We start from the raw sequence: 17991 nt of genomic DNA, 5'->3' as shown, positions 1-17991 counted from the left end.
GAGGGAGAGGAGGAGAAAAAGAATGAGTTAAAAAAAAAAGCAGGATGCAATGTCTTGCATTTCTTCAGCGAATGTCTGGAACATTCACTAAACAGAGCAAACAAAGTTTAGAGAAGAAACAACTGCAGTAAGAACAGCAAAGAACTCTCTTTTTCTTTCTTTATGAGCTGCAAAGTTTACTGGAATGTGTTTACACTGGGGCTTTATAGCAGAGTAAAACACTAGTGATAAGTACAGCCTTATTAGTTGATAGCAGTATATAAATCTACAGAGCATTATAAACTGAACCAAATACTCCAAAAGAACATATGCAATCACTTTGGTGTGCTTACTGTATCCCTCCCCATTATTTATGCACTTTCTCTTCAACCTCCTCATTTCCCTGACTCCACAGCCTGGCAGAGTAATCTTGTCTAACCACCCACCTCATGTTTCCGGTTCTGTACAATGGTTTCTCTGGTAGGCTCATGTAACATAGATAGATGCCTCCTCATTTTTCTTGACTTGTGGGTATCTACAGTGCCAGCTTGAAGATGTCTCCCTTTACTTTACAAAAGCCAAATCTTAGGATATAAATTAGCGCTTTCATAAGGCTGCATTGTTTCTGAGGCCTGTCAATGTCCACCGGCAGCTATCTCTAAAAACCAGATCTATTTGAAAACTGAACTGTTGGAGCAGTGGACACTCGCTCAACTAAGGCTTCTGACTTGCATTTATTTATTTGTTCTCCCCCTTTTGTTTTCCTCTTCTCTTCTTTACCCATGGACAGACTATCGGTGTCTCTTTTCACGGAAGCAGGCACTGACAGAAGGCGAGTGGACTGCTATTTTTCCTGGTCAGTCAACACAATTTTACACATTTTGCTTGATGCGAAAATGTTGCGCTTTCTTTTTGCAGCTGTGTGTGCAGTGCATGGTGTGCCATGTGGAGTGTACAGCAGAATATTGTAGGTTTTTCTTCCTGCATGCCCCAACACTATCCCTCATTCTCTCTGCATAGTCACCATTTTGGCAGGCATGATGTTCCAACTTATTGTGTTATTTTTCTTTTTTTTCCTCCACTGCTCCCACTCTTTTTCTTTCTTTATTTCTTTTTCACTCTTTCAGTACTGGGTGCTCTGGAGGCCTCCTGTGGTTGAGGGGGGCCACTGTTGGCAGAAGCTCAGCCTCCCCGCCAGCGGCTCCACATTTAGCTACACTGCCTGTTCGCCAAAGAGCTCTCTCTCTCTCTCTCTCTCTCTCTCTCTTTTTCACACACACACACACACACACACGCACGCACACACACACACACACACACACACACACACACACAAAGCAATAACCCAGCACTTTCCACACGGCCAGTAAACCAGGTCAAAGCAGACAGTGTGCTCTCACCAATCACTCGTAGCTCTAGTGCAAGTGAGTGCACTGTGTGTGAACTAGCAAATGGCTTTCTTTTCACACACCTTTCTCTTGGGGCCCCTAAAGGTGATGGTTAGCAGGAGTGACTCTATGTGTTTTCATGTGTGTGTGTGTCAGGGTAAAGGGGGGGGGGGGGGGGGCAGGGGCAGATGAAGGTTTCAGGGGCCCCTGAGGTAGTTTTCTGTGGCACAGATGTGGGAATGGAGGGTGACCACGTGGGCAGGCTTTGGAAACGATCAAATGGGTTCGCTTTTGACTCCGCTCTGGTTGGAAACACATTGCCTTTCAACACTTCAAAACAATGACTCGTGGCCATAATAGGTGTGTAGTCTGCAAATCATAAAGTCATCTGTTTAGCATTTATATTCATAGAGGGAAGCACTTCACTGTGGTTAATTGAGACCTGGGGTTGTGCAAAAGTAGCCACCAGGCCGGTGAATGCTGTGTGTGACTTAACAGTTTTTTCAAGTCAGTGGTGTTGATATATAAGACAAGCAGTGTCTTTGCCATGCTCAGATTAGTTGGTGGTGAACAAAATAGAGGAACTAAAGTTCATCAAGTGTGAGAGGAAGAGCCGACCACATCAACACATTGTGCTTTCCTATTGCAGGTGGGGACACCCGCAGACATCTAACCGCTGTGTCTCTCGCACACACATAAACCCATACACACACACACCAACTAGTTGCCTTCATAAATCTTATGAAGTTAATATAACTCCTGTTACCTCCTATTAACTTGCTCATGCTGCACCAATAAGAGTAAATTAGGGAGAAAAAAAAAGAGTACTCACTTAATAATGCTTATCTCTACCATCTATAGCTCAAAGCTGTTTTCTTGCTTAGCTTTAAAACATATCCAGGCAGGATGCGGTTTGATGGACACAGTTTGCGTTTAAGTGTTTAAGCAGACAGAAAATGGCTAAAAGAAAACAATGGACAAACCACTACTTTTGACTTACTGTTAAGTGCTGGAAGAGCCATGCCCGCATGATGTTGGTTGCTACTTTGGGGAAGATGCCTCGCTTTTTATTTCTCTTCTTCTCCTTGTCAGGGTCATCGTCATCACCGGTACTGGGGGAAGCCACGCTGTTATCCAATCCGTCACCTGTAAAAACAGACACAGAGATATGCGTGCATTGTCAGCAATGTTGTTTGTGTCAGGTGACAGTTATAAATACAAATGCACAATTACACACAGTAGTGATTTTACCCTAAAAAAAAAAAAAAAAAAGAGGAATTTGCACTAGCTTTCAGGCAGTAGCTCTAAATGCAGCGAGTTTTAATACTTTTAGAAATAACCTTCCTTTCTCCAACAAAAGAGAACCTCAGTACAAATAGTGAGAAAGGGAGAGAGTAAACACAGTCACTCAAAGGACGTGTACTGTCGCATTTGTTTACTCCATCAGAGTCTAAGAAGGATCTGCATTGACAAAAAGATTTAGTCTTTATCAGGGGAAGTGGGGAAATATTTACCCAGAGCTTTCTTCTTTTTTTTTTTTTTTTTTTTACCTTAGGTGGAGGAGTTACATTGCAGCACAAAAGAAGGGCACAGAAATATGAATCTTCTGCACAGACAGTGGCTTTTCAACGCACCCAATTTTAATAACAATGCCCCATGAGTGCCAACAGCAACCTGTGGGTTTTCGATAAGGCTCCATTAAGGAGAGATACACAGCAGCCAGACCCACATGGAAACACAGAAGAGGACTTAGGCTACGGCAAGGCAGTGCTCTGCAAATGATGAATATGAGAGCTTGTGTGAGCACCCACCTCTTTTCCCAGACGCAATTATTGTGTGATTTCTGAATTATAGAGAGAGACTCTCTCCCACCTCTGTCATTTTATAATGGTTAGTATAATTATTCGAGAGGAAAAGCAGTTGATTCGAATGTTTTAAATAATACATCATAAAAGAAATGAGTGAGTCAAACTACCTGAGAGAGCTGCGGCTTTCAACAGCTGAGCTCTCTTTTGTGCATTGTCCTCAGCTGGGCCGAGCCGAGTTCGAAGGATTTCTTCATTAATTACTTCAGAAGTCTTCCCGTCGTGCTGTACTAAAACATTTTGAGATGCTACAGCTTAACTCTTTCTCCGCCAGCACCTTTAAGTACTTGTATGAGGCTTACTCATTGATAATTAATGAAAATGTCTGTGGTAATCTGGCTGGAGATAGTTTTCTTTCCAGCTTCAGTGAAATAATGAAGGGCCTAAAAATGGCCTTTGCTCCCTATTACCTCAGGCAAAAGAATTCCTGAAAGCATGCCTTGCAGGCATCTGAATTATATACACCATTAGGAGAGTGGAGGCTTTCTGTGTTCCTTATTAACCGCATGGCCCTGCTACATGAGAGCAGCTCCAGAAAAGGCTGCAATTTCTTAAGTGAAGACTTATGTAGATACAATGGTGCTGCTTTACAGAAGAGCCCATTTCCCCCCTTTAGACACCAGGGCTCTCAGGCCACCCCCACAGAGCAAAAACACTCTATCAGACACTCACTCAGTCACATCGCACGCACAGAATGTGAGCTTTGATTACATCATTAACTGATGCCAAAAACAGTTGGGCTTAAACAGCAGTTTGTCCTCCCTACTGTTTTTAGGCAAATAAGACTTCCTCGCTCCCGCCTGCAAGGGGAAGCGGCACCGCTGGTTTGTAATCTAAGACCAGATTTTCATTGGAAGCAAATGCTCTCAAATCGGTGTAAAGACCAGTTCATGTTCAGCAAAGCTTAAAATAATAAACCCAGGGCTTGTCCCATGCGACTAAGCAAAACAGAAGCGAAGGCTAGACATCAGCGTAGAAGATGGAAAGTGAAAGGGAAGAAAGAAGAAAGTAAGATTGAGGAGAAATTGAGAGAAAAAAGAAGGGGGATGGTGCGAGTGGGAAACAGATTGTGTGATCTCTGAAGTAACTCGGTTGTTTCTGTTCTCTTGAGCCGCTCTTTCTCCTCCTATTCCCTGTACTATGAATTGTTTAACCTCTTTTCCCCCAGTATTTTTACTTAACCCTGACCTCCAAGGACCAGTGCCTTCGAGGCAGAACGGAGGAAAAGAAAGTAGCTGAAGCCGTCGATTTTATTGGCATTTTCATTTTCACTGCAATTTGATACTGATGCACCTTGGCAAGGTCTGGGGCTAATTTCGAATCTTTTCTCTTCGGCATCAACAGAAGCCAGCCATATGGCGGTGGCTAAGAGCCACATTTTCACAAAATGTCATCATTGGCCACACCGAGCCTTAGCTACTTCCTCCCCAGCCAAAGAAAGGTGCGCAAATGGTGGCAAGACCGAAAAGGTGGAAATAATCATAAAAATGATGCCGGTCCATAAACAAGCTCACAGCCTCATTAGACCAGCAGCAGGCCCCAGTGGCAGATTTATTCGCCTTTTCGCTGATGCTGTGAGGAAATGCCATAGGCTAACTTTGGCCAACTGCTAATGGGTTATGACAGCGTCTTAGCAGCTAGCGGAGGGGTGTGTGGGGGTGGTGTGCAGGCCGGCCTGCCACTGACAGTGAGGGGGAAAATGTCATCTCATCTGCCCATGTAAGCTGGAGTCTGTGTGGCAATTAGGGAGCAGGCCGGTGACTGGAGCAGGCCAGAGGCTGAGGAGGATGCCCCACGGCAAACCGGGAGAGAATTTTTTATGATCTGCTCTCTCACACACATACACACTCACGCGACTGACATCGCTCTCCCTGCCTGCCTGCTTGCCTGCCACACAAATCAGGTTAACACTTCCCCCTCTCCATGCTTTTGTCAGCCAGCTCTCCTGGATGGCTCACTCCCTGTTTCTGCTCGCCTCTTACCACTCTCCCTCAACCTCTTTCTCTCTCTCAGCGTTGAGCACCCCCCCCACACACACCCTCTCTCGCTCTCTCCCTCTCGCTCTCTACTACCCTCTTACCCACTCAAGGCATTTCCTGACATTATCAGAGGAATCTAGGGTAATCTGTTATGATCTGATTACTCAAAAGGACACTTTAATTGGCACTACCTGTTCCTTTGTTGGCTTGCTCACAACCTTAAGGTGTCAGACATTTTTCTCATGATTTACAAATTAGTATTAGCCTATTTGAAGTTAATGTGCTATCACATTAACTTCATATAAGACATTCACTTGAGCAGACACATGGAACGTGCATATTTTTCCCCCACAGATTTTCCCCATTGTTTTGTTGGAAAAATATATAAATCTGCAAGATCATTTCAAGCCAAGACTTTAATCCATGTGCCAAAAAAACAGAAAACAACTGCTTGACCCTTTCAATTTCAATCTCAAATTTTAATTTCATAGGTCATGGTTTGCTGAAGTTTTTGAGTTTTCTTATAACTTTAACATATAATTAATTCAAAGGAGGGTTTTTGGATAACCTCTGGCCATTGACATGTCTGCTCCCAGCATTCTAACACACACACACACACACACACACACACACACACACACACACACACACATACATACAAATGTAACTCAGGATTTCCCAGTGCTACAAAATCCAGGCCTGTGGGTCACTTTCCACATCCTTTCAGACACATTCACACACCCCTGTATTTCTCTCAAACTCATACACACTCACAGGGAGAGAGAGAGAGAGAGACAGAGAGAGAGAGAGAGACAGACAGACAGACAGAAGGGTAGGAGTGTTGCTAGACAGGACAAAGCAGCATTTATTTTATTCAGCCCATTCATATGATCAGAATGGACTAAGCAATAATGGGAGGGGGGTTTAGGGGGAGGGCAGTTAGGGTTGTTGGTGGTGATGGTAGTTGTGTGTGTGGGGGTTAGTGGCCTTTGCATGGTTCACAAGCACCTCCCGTCTAAAAATATTCAGAACATGCAGGAATTCCTCCTGCAGAATTCTCAACAAGGGACGCTCAGATTCTCAAAGTGGCTTCTGCACTCCCGGCGCCTCATCACTCAGTTTCAGCAGGCAGCCACCAATTCCTCTATTGTTCTTCACCAAACTTCCTATCCCACTAAGATTAAGATAGATAAAGTGGTATCACAGGATTATTTATAACCCTGTTTATACTTTATTGTAATGTAATTTAGAAGCAATGCTTTTCCTGTATTTTGATAAACAGTAATCATGCCTAATCATGTGTAGGTTAACTCCTGGATAATTTCATTAGAGCTACAGTATGGGACATTTTCAACAGTTATATTATTGTTCGCTTACTTTTATATCATCTACATACGGGAAAAAAGGGAACTAAAGAAAACACTTTTGCTAAAAAAAGTAAAGCGGATGTTGCAATGTTTACATTTTAAAGAATTAAAATATGATTCACTGTATGTATAATTTGCGCTTATAATGTTGTGTTTTATCAAGAACCTTTGTGGATGAAAGATATGATATTGCCCTGTCTAGTTGTGCGAATATTTGTGTATGCATTCGAAACATACAGTTGCTGAAAATAGGTAAACATGCATCTTTTTCTTCTTTTCCTTTTATAATTACAAAGCAAGAATGCCAGTGTAAACACTAATCTCCAGGGCCTCATGATTAGGATCCGCAATTAAAGGTGATTCATTTCAAATAACGAGGCAAATGATGACAGTTTAAAGAACTGAAGAGCCTTGAATAATGCTGACAGACGCCGGCTTGGTAAAACCATAATTCGATACATGAAAACAAATGTAATTACAAACCCTTTTATCATCGCTCATGTCTCTTTGCCCACCTTTACTGTGCTGGAACCCAGGCTGTAATGTGTGTTTAATGTATTCCATATTTAGCATTGTTCCATCTCTCATTACACGCTGGTGCCCATGCCAAGGCCTTGCTGTGAGCCCTTCATGCATTTTCCCAGGTCTCAGGGATCAGGCGCTTGACATACCCATAGGTAATGGCAAAAATGTCATTGCAAATGTTACGGCTCCCTCTCGACTGTGTCTGTGTAAGGGTCACTTCCACTGAAGCCCTCGACACATTGCAAAAACGCGCCAGGGCCCAAGGGCAGAAAACACAGCATTAACTCAGTAAGCCACTCTCTCTCTTTCTCTCTCTTTCTTTCTGTCTCTCTCACATTATCCTCTCTCACCCTTTTTCTTCCTGCTTCTCGTGCCCACCTCCTGGTCCTCCTCTCTTTCCTTTCTTTTCTCCTCTGCGCCTCGTGGTGAGGGGGATAGAAACTGTCGAATGGTGGTGCAGACCAGTGAGTTTACCCTTTCATGTTGAGCACTTTTACTGTGCAACTATTGATTTTTCCTCCTTTGTAATGTTTTTTTTTATCTGAAGATATAAGACAGGAGAAAAGGCAGGGCACGGAGGTTCAAATGGGAACACATTCAGAGTCCTTCGATTCCACTGAGACTCTCATACACTCACACATACCTTATACATTCTTTTTTCTCGCCTTCTGTCTCAGACAGCTTTTGACACCTTATTCAGGCTAGCTTTGTTCGATAAAATTCCTGGCCAACTGACCAGGAACAGAGTGCTTTAAAAACATGGCTCATGACAAAAAGGACCCTTAACTGCTTCCTTGCACAACAACAATACTGGAACAATCTGGCCCAAATCAGCCTAATCTTCTGAAAGCAAGTTCTGAAACAAGTGTTGCATGTTCAGAAATACACACATGGTACAATAAAACCCAGAAAGCCTATTTCTAAGTTCAGTGGATAATAAATGAAATGTCTGCAGTAGATCTTTTAGTCTTTAGTTCAATCCCATAACTGCAATATTAGAACCAGACCGAGGAATATCGTATGAAAACAAGGCTTTAACTGCATCCACTAGTACACAATGCTTTTTTGGCATGCTCTGGCCAGTTACTGAACAACTGTATGTCCTGTGGTGGAGTGAAGCAGACTTTATTATCGGCTTCTAGCAGATCATTTTCTACCTTGTGGCTATCTAAATAGTGCAGGCAAAGATAAATGTTTTAATAGGCAGGGATATTCCCTTTTGTGGAGTATAGTTGATAATTAGGAACATTTCACTGCCAATAATATTCTGTCTGCTTTTGCTAAATGGAGTTAACATGGAAGTTGCCAGTAGAAGGATACGTTACAAAGAATTATGTGGAGGGAGCATGGACAAACTGGAGGAAAAACAAGGAAAACTGTGTGAGACTAAAAGAAATGTAAAACATAACATCAGTGAGTGTATTTTCTGCCTTCCAAATTGGCATGTCAAAGAGCCTGTTTGTTAGTCCTGTGAAAGTCATATTAACTTCAGTCCTATCCATGGTGTCACAGCATGCTTTCTGAAGTTACAGGAAGTGGTGTAGAGGGGATATGAGGGAATTGTAGTCCTATCAGTTGGGGGTGAGCTGAGGAGATAAAGCCCTATGCTGGAAAAGAAAGACCCGGTCTGAGTGTCTACTTCCTGATTACAGCAGCACAGGACGGCTGGACACTAGTGATACCATTAAAGCATGCACCTCCTCAAACATCCTACATGCAACACACACACACATATACACACACACACACATGAACACGTACACACATGCTTGGCACAAAGTGCAAAAGAAGCTCCAGGGGCCAGTGTGCCTCTATTGGTCACAACCTTTACATTTAGGTTATCGACTTGGGAATCTGTCCCACTCCTGCCTTTCTTTGACTCATTCACACTCCAAGCACCAGCCAGCGATCGGGTTACTACCCAGAGCGTGTGTTTCGTAAACACAGCCAACTAAAAGCTCTGACTCTCTCTTTCACAAACACGCATTAAGATAAACACACCGCCTCCAATCACACACCCGCAACACCCTTTTCTGTTTGTTTGTTATTTTTCATTCACTCCCTAATTCTTTAGAAAAAGCCTAGAAGAGCCCCTTTTCACTCTTCCCACTAAATCCCTCAACAGGTATCCATGTCAAAAGGCCAGCCCTCAGCTCCGGAAGGGGCAAGAATTAAGGAAGGGTCAGTCCCAGGTCAAGCTTTTGCCCAATTGTTAAAACAGCCCTCCCCCTTAAAGAAAGCCCTATTCTGCCAACCTTCAGCTTTTCTTCAGCTCAGTCCACCATCTCCTGCCTCCATATCCCCAACTAGACACAGCAAATAATTCCATTACTCCAAGTGGCTTCCTGTGGTATGTACACACACACACACAACAAGTACCATTAATGTGAGTTTTGATTCTTAAAGTCATTGGTTTATACGAAATAAGATTTGGGGATTATTGTTTCTCTAAAAAAGCAGCATAAAACCTACATATATTCGCTAAGCTGGTTTTACATCTTTTCTAAATGTATTGGGGCTAAATCAAACGGAGAATAATCGAGATTAAGCTGCCGGGCGATGAAACTCTAAAGAAAATAAAACTGATATAAAGAATTTTACACATTTTTCCAACGTCTCAGTTCTCCTCCTAGCTGTCACCAAATGTACATATCAATTTAAACAGGCCCAGAATACAACCTTATATACAACTCACGCCTCAGCCACTATCTACAGGAAAATATTCCTCACACAGCACTATCGGCAGGACAGCATATGGCAAACTAACAGCAGGCCATTCATTCTCATCCTCTTTGGAAGCTAAAATTAGCACAATGCTGTTTGTGGCTTTCAGCTGGATACTGTAGCTTTAACCACTGTGATACTGCTAATATAAAAAGCCAGATGACCTCTGTCTCTAAAATAGAGAGAGAGGGAAAGAGAGAGAATGAGAGAGAAAGAGAATGAGGTACTATTCAAGGACTGATCATAGCAGAATTAGCCATTAGATAAACAGATAAACGTATTCCCCCCGCATGTCTGCTGAGAGAATAATACATTTTAATCTTGTTTTATTTGGAAGCAACTTCTCAAACTTCTCAATGTTTTTAAAACGAGTAGATTGGAATAGAGAAATCTCTCTTTGGCAGACAAGGTCTTTGCTAATCGCTTTATCAAAGACTTCAAATAAACTACCACTGCCATTCTCAAAAAAAGGCAAAAAAAAAAAAAAAAAGAACAGTGTTAATGCTTGTCTGTGGTCCTCTCTCAGCGTGTTGTCTTTTCTTCACTTTCTTTTTTCTTTTTTCATCTCTCCATCCACCAGTTTAACACTGATAGTTTATCTCTTCGGTTTTATCTATGTTTTTCCTGAAGAGCTGGAAGGTATGCATCTAATGTATGCTAAGTTCAAGATACAATGCTTTATTTGTCATCAATTAAGGTCCCTTATTTTATTTCTGTATGCTAAGTTTTGAGTAGCCTAACCACAAAAACTGTGAAGACCCTATGATCTGATTCATGTACCACTTGATTTTGCTTTTATCAAGATTGTTTCTGAGGCTTAAATGACCATCAGTTGATCACGTGGACCCACTGGTTCATCAGTGTTTTACAAATACCAGCAATTTGCACTTGGAAGATTAAAAAATGCTTAGAGCAATGTGTCTGCATCATTAACAACCACAGTTACAACCTGGAGACAGTCTTGTTCTAAATATCCGACAGCAAATTTCCTCCATGCAGAAGTCAAAACATTCGTAACACATTAAGGTGTGGCAAAAGTTCTCAAATAGATATGCAGCATCAGTGAGCAATAAAAAAAGATCACCCAAAATCTGTGACAAGTGGGAAACAAAGTTAGAGTAGTAGAGAAAGGAGAATAAAAGCCGCTTTCTAAGCTCCATGGCCAGGGTTCACATGTCAAACTCAGGGCAAACAGAGCAGAAGGAAGTGCCCCAGCGACCGCTAAATCCCAGCGCAAACGCCACACTGACAGTGTATCATTGCAGCTTTATGATCATTATCTACTGTGAGACAAGGTGCTTAAGCAGCCCTATAATTGCCAGTTAAACAGAGCAAAAAGCACGAAAGAGGTTTGATATATGGAGAGTAAAAGAGGGAGGGGTTTGTTTGCTTGTCTTCTTTGCACTTTTCCCTTTCTCTTTTTTTGTTCCCACACAGCAGAGAACCCAGGATTAATCCCAAAGTCACACTGCGAAGCACTGTGGGAACTTACGCTGTTTCCCCTTTTTCTAGCATGTGAACACTGATGCTGCCCCTGGTTTTATCAGTGACATGGTCATAAAGCAATTAACAGCAGTAACTCTCAGCAGAGCTTGGCAGTTTACGCACTGCTACCGCAATTTACCAGGCTTGATGGTTTAACCATGAGTATAAGGTTGAGATTGGATGTGCCATTCCCTATCCAGGTAATAAAACAAGCATGCTGGAAGAGTGTTGGTTCAAGGTGTTTCTGTGAAAACCACTAAATAAACAGCAACTCACTGCTGGTGCCTGATATCACCTTGCATCATCCATCACTGAGCTATTGAAGTTACGCTTAACCCTTTTTCAGGGAAGATTCATAAAATCATTAGAAGACATGCAGCCTAGAGGAGATTGTGCTCCTCTCTACATGCTGTGAGAAACACACACTGCTCTTTGATGTTCCTGTTTATGTCATTCCTGTTTATGCATTTATTCCCAAACAATAAAGCCTTAACCATTGCTGCATCAACACTCGCTTCCCTGTTCATTTTCTCACAGCTTTTCTGTTTAGCGGTTTTGTATCCTCGTGCCTACCCTTAGATATCAAAAAAAAAAAAAAATTAAGTCCCATAGTTTTTTTTTTGTTTTGTTTTTAATCAGCCATTAGGTATCTGATTTTACCAGATTACATCCAGCCTTGTGCACATCTACATGTGAAACAGAGTGCATAGCTACTATAATGAGAAACACAGTGTGGGAAGAGATAGAGACAAATATGTAGACAAATATTCAAGTTATTAATGGCTCAGAAACTTAGCTAAAAGACCAGATATCTGTGTATTTTCAAAAAGAAAAAAAAAGAATGTGAGAAGTGTTACACAGTAAAGAAAGCTAGCGCACACGCCTTGAGAGAAAAGGAGGAAAGAAAGACAAAGACGGAAGCAAGCTCTTCCGGTCTGTTGGACAATTGTTTCAATTAACAAGTGAGTTTGACGAGCGTGAGCGGAAAGGGCTGTGTGGGCAAGACTAAAAGCACACTGCTGAATGGCAGGCGCTGTCTGCTGACCTGCTCTGAAATCTGACCAATCCCAGCACAGAGGCGGTAGCTATGGGCCAATGGAACAATGAGGACTTTTGCTCAAGCTGACCTTCATAGGGGCCTCTGGCAAAATAAGTCGATGTGGTGTTGAGAATAGCACTCACTCGCTCAGATCAATGAGTTAAAATAATGTTCAGGATCTTTATTCTGCTTAAAACATCTTAATTGTGTGTAAATAAAATGTAACAGCTTCCTATGTGGAACAGGAAGACGTTTTCTACTACATAGCACTGGTTGAAAAAAGCAAGCATTTGAATTTTGTCTGGAATTGTTTGCATCTCCTTGAAAAAATGGACAACATATTTATTTGTTTGCACACCACTGAGCGACTGCGTTTGCCGACAATCCCTGTGGTTTATGTTTTGTGTGCGTTTATGAACTTGGTGGTTTGTTGAGAGCAGACTATGCGGGCCATTTTTCTATCCTCAGCCCATATGGATGTAAATTCATGCTGACAATAACAAGAGCCTCCCAGGAACTATTTGACTTGGCACACTTGTTGAAGGGGGGCTCTTCTGCGAATGGGTCCTGGTAATTGCTGATACGTATCAAACTAGTCATCGCATTGGCCGTGGACTCTTTGTAGGCACGAATGAAACCCTAAGCTTTTCAAAACACTCAGCATGCTTTTTGTGTCCTCTTTTTATGCCCTGCCCATTTGTGGTGGGGTTAAAATTCTTATCCCTTCTCTCCTCTGTGTGGCCCAAGGGTGTTCTTTTTAATCTGCACTTGCCTAGAATCCTTGCTGCTCTGTGGTAGGGAACTGAAGAGGTTCAAAAATAATTATTTGTTTTCTTTTGCCCTCTTAAGCTAAAGACATTCACGAAAGTAGGTGTGATCTAGGTACAATGCCACAACAAGTCCTCTGAGAGGGCAGCAGTCAAACAAAGGCGGGCATGTATATGCTGTGCTGAGCCAACCTCGCTAATAGACCTGCTGTAATTAAAGAAGGACTAGACTGGTGCTCAGTTGGACTCCTATAAGGAGCTGAGACCTTCACTAGGGAAGACTCAAAAATCTATCTCTCTCTCGTCCATATACCCAAGGTACATACTACCATCTGGACCTTAAACCTGTTAAAAGTCACAGAATAACCATCCCTCGTGGTTATTTTATGATTATTATATTTTTTAACAAGTGCTTTGCTAATAATGACCATGTCCATAACAGAAGAGCATATGCACTGGCCTTCAAAAAAAATATTTATTAGGTGCATGCTGGCAGATAGATGAGAGGAAAGGAACTCGTCAACATGTGCGCAGTGAAAGGAAGTAGTAGAGCATGGAAAGACAGAAAAGGTCAGTAAGAATACAATCTCAGAGAGAGAGAGAGGGAGAGAGAGAGAGAGAGAGAGAGAGAGAGAGAGAGAGAGGGGGAGCGAGGGGGCGGAAGCCACTTGGGACAGGGAAAAGTGGCCATGAGTGTCTTAGCCAAAAGGATAATAATGCACTTATTAGGATTATAAAGTGACTCTTTACAAATGCTAATATGCTTAATACTGCTACTTTCCACATTCAGATACTCACTCGAATTAGCATAATGCCCTCCCACATCACATACATTGCTTTAAGCAACACATACAGTCAGGTCCATAATCCAGTAACAATTTTTATAATTTTGCCTCCGTACACCACCCCATTGGATTTACAATAAAGCAGGCAGGATGTGACTGAATAGAAGACTTGTAATGTTAGTTTAGTGGCTTTAACAAACAGGTTAGGAATTACAGCCATTTTTACGAACTCCTTTTATGTTCACAGGCACAAATGTAACTGGATAAACCAAGATAATGATTAATATTAGGTGTATTTTCAATATTTTGATGCAAATTTTTTGCAGTCATTGACTGCTCAATGTCTGAGACCAATAGACATCAACACATGCTAAGTTTCCTCTCTTGAGATGCTTTGCCGCTCCTTTTTTGCTGTCACCTTCACTTGCTGCATGTGTGTTGGTGTATCTGCCTTTAGTTTTGTCTTCAATAAGTAATGAGCATGCTTAGTTGGGTTGCGGTCAGGTGACAAACATTCCATTTTGTTGCCTTAAGAAGATGGTGATTTGCGTTAGTGGTGAGTATTGGGTCATTATCCTTCTCTACTGTAAAGCACTTGTCTTACCAGTCCTACTGCATTGCTGAATTTCAGTCCTGTTGCTACTTCTTTAAGCAGTCACATCATCAAAATACCAGTGACCCAGTTCTGCTTGCAGCTGTACATGCTCATGCCATAAGACTGCCTCCGCCATGTTTGACAGATGATGATTTATGCTTTGGATGAGCCTTGCCTTTTCTTTACCATACTTTTCTCTTCTATGAATGAATTATATGATTTTCCACTTTAGGTGCCTTTCGTGATTTTCCAGGTCTTTTGGTGTTGCTGAGCTCACCAGTCAGTTGCTTCTTATTTTAAATTATTGATTTGGCCACTCCTATGTAAGTTTCTATAATCTCTCTGAAAGGGCTTTTTTCAGCCTAACGACGGCCTCTTTCACTTCTTTGAACAGAATATTGAGAATACCTATGTACGGGAAGCAAAATTACCTCCAGACATTTTCTCTTCTTAGTTTGTTATGACATGATAAAGAAACAAGCCACACCTAGCCAAGAAAATGTTTATCAGTCAAAATGGAGAGACTTTAATTGAATTAAAGCTGAAAATCTAAATGTCAATCCTCTTTCTTAAATTTAACTATAACATCATTTCTAATCCACAATCCATTTTGTGGTGGTGTAGAGAAGCAAAATTACTAAAAGCCACTGAGTCACTGTCCAAAAAAACCTTCTTTCCTGTCCCACAAAACACGCAAAAATACAACAGTGTGGAACCGATGTATGGACAAGTTGTCCAACATTAGAAAGATAATAACAAACACACAGTCACACAATGAAGCTAGTTTTGGGGACTGAAGGGGTGGGCGACATTAAAAGCCTGCTTATAATTGGACATATTTGAAAAATGAAGTGTCAGTTTGGTCAATAAAGAGCAAAGGTCAGCAGCAAATGCTAGCTCCAAAACCCTCACAATATGTGCTCATTAAGCAGTCCAATCAGAGTAGGGCAGCCTGCCTGGACCATTAGTCATCAGCCATCTGACCGCCACAGCTTATCGCTGTACTTCACTATCCAGGAGAGGGGGGAAACGAATAAGAAAAGTCTAGGACATAGAGGTCAGTCCTCAGTCACCCGAAATATAACCTGGCTCTTTTCTGCTTACTGCCTTTCAAGCCCTGGGATTGCCTTCCTGACACTGGCTTCAATAATAACAACATAAATATGCTTTTTGCCTACAGTTTGTTTGTAACCAGCCTGTCTGATCCTCACTCTGATCCTCCTTTGGAACAACAGGGTGATCATTGTTTGTTATGGATTTAGATTTACTACATAGACTTAAAAAAGGGGGAACTTAACATTCAGCTTCAGTTTTCCACTGGTGTATCATCGGAGTATAAAGTGGTGCAGGATTTATCTGCTTTTCTTACTGGCGTTGCTTAGAAAGGGACATTCCATAGCCCCTGGATGGAATAAAATAGTAAATAAAACCGAGATGCTCTTTCCCTTGACTGTCATCGCCAGCGGCTTCACAAATGCTGTGTCCAGCTAAAAGAAGCCTCATTAGTGTGTACACTCTTATCACAACCAGCTGATGGGCTTAAACATTGCACCCTGCAAAAAGAACCTTGTACCATCTGCTGTGGCTTCTTTTCTCTTAACTCCTCTCAGCTCTCACTGTTTAGCTCATGTTCAGATCTAATGCCAGTAAGACAGCTATAGCAAAAATCTACATAAATAAATATGTGTGTATATATTTATATACATGCAAACATTAATTTTTACATGAAGTACTTTTGAGAAATCCTACCCTGTTCACTGCTGTTGTCGCCGCTGTGTGATGTGTGTCCACCACTGGAGGGTCCTGGTGTGCCCCCGGAGCGTGTTGAAGCGGTGTCATCATGGTCTCTGTTCCATGAGGTCTGCACAGTGAGAAATCAGAAAGAGCACACAGTCAGGCATCAGACCACAGGGACACAGTACAAAGATAAGAACTTACTACACTCCCACATCACAAAAACAGCCAATGCTATCAGATATTACTCATATAGTTGTTTTTCAAGGAAGCTAACACCATAATGTGCGCTCTCTGCAAGTATAACCCTGACATGCACGAAACATTCTGCCCTCAACAGTGCATACCCGATTCATCAAACAGCAAAAAAAAAATGACCCTATATAAAAACAAGAGCTAGGAGATGTGATGTGGCTAGACTTGTGATTGCACATCCATACATAATGATAAACAGTGACAGTGATGGACAGATCTGCTCAACCACCTCTCTTACTGTATATCCCAAGCAGAAGGTATGTAAGTGTATGTTTCCGTACAAGCTACTTCAAGCTGAACAAAATCAAATAAGAGCCTGACTTTCTTTGTAGAGTGGCAAAAAAGAGGACCGAAATCTTATAGACAATGACACTTAGGTGTATAACGGCTTAGGAGTGTCAGCTGTTGGGCGGACGCATGTGGCAAATGGAAAAGACATGAGGATAAAGAGAAAAGGCATGAACAATGGAGAACTACAGCCTGGGAACCCTCAGACCCATGCAGGGTCATACAACACACAACAGATGTTGCATCTTATCAGTGGTTGTCTCAGCAAAAAGTAATGTCGAGCAAGAATAAAACCTAAGATGCAGGACAGCTCATGTTCCTCTGAGCTTTGCACATGCTGTCATTTCAAATGAGTTAGGATTGTCTAATAATTAATAAAAATTGAAAAAAAAAAAAAATTCTAATAACACAATAACAGAATGTCTGAACAATCAAAGCAAGAGCAGACTGCGGAATTCTTTTCACATTTTCTCCAATGATCTGACTTCCTCTAATACTTTCTGTACAAGTAATTGTTCTCAATTAAAAAAAAAACACACACAGCGTACAATGTATTAGAATGAAAAGTAACTGCTATGATGATCAAAGTATTCAGAAATGTATTCAACGGCATACCAAGTGTATGCTGTAAGAGGTAATTTAGACCATATGCTAAGACAGAAATCTGTTACGTCAGCATGAACTCTAGCTATTGAAAAAAAAGAAAAAAAAAAGGAACAAAAGAAAGAGTAAAAAATTGATGGAACTTGAGTATTTATAGATAGGAATTATCCAGTTCTCAACTGAGAACACCAGGCTCACCAACTCTCTGTCCTAACATGTTTTACATACAACAAATCCCAAATGAAAATATAATTAAGAGAAAAACGGCAAACTCTGGCATTAACTGTAATTGAACAAAAGAGCAGGCTTGTGGGAGGTTTGCTGCAGAGGCCCCTGGGAACGGGGGAGGGTCTTAGCTGAGGGTAAGTGACATTTCCAGGGTACACGCCTATTTATAACCAACTGGCCACTCCTGGATACTGCAGATCTGACAGCTAATTAATAGAAAACGGCCAGATCACAGACCAGCCAAATGCACAGTAGCACTTCATCCTTCCAACTAGCCAACCAGAACACACACACAGAAGCTGGAGGTAAAGGGTGGAGTCTATTAAAACATCAAAGAGAGAGGAGCTGGTGTGTGTGTGCGTGCGTGCGTGCGTGTGTGTGAAGA

General features: G+C 41.7%; 1 protein-coding gene across 2 annotated transcripts in view; it reads right to left on the bottom strand.

Moving 5' to 3' along the window:
• meis1b (Meis homeobox 1 b) overlaps nt 1-17991 on the bottom strand; it is a 59413-nt gene that overhangs the window by 30614 nt on the left and 10808 nt on the right. For both annotated transcript variants that reach the window (XM_053501899.1, XM_053501901.1), the window contains exons 7-8: nt 16248-16359; nt 2368-2513 (exon numbers count right to left, since the gene is read on the bottom strand). In XM_053501899.1, coding sequence (XP_053357874.1) covers nt 2368-2513; nt 16248-16359 — 258 coding nt within the window. The remainder of the gene's footprint in view (nt 1-2367; nt 2514-16247; nt 16360-17991) is intronic.

This window comes from Clarias gariepinus, chromosome 8 (genome assembly GCF_024256425.1).
Source record: "Clarias gariepinus isolate MV-2021 ecotype Netherlands chromosome 8, CGAR_prim_01v2, whole genome shotgun sequence".
Taxonomy (NCBI): domain Eukaryota; kingdom Metazoa; phylum Chordata; class Actinopteri; order Siluriformes; family Clariidae; genus Clarias; species Clarias gariepinus.
The sequence above is the reverse complement of the archived record's forward strand: the minus strand, read 5'-3'. Positions and strand labels throughout refer to the sequence as shown.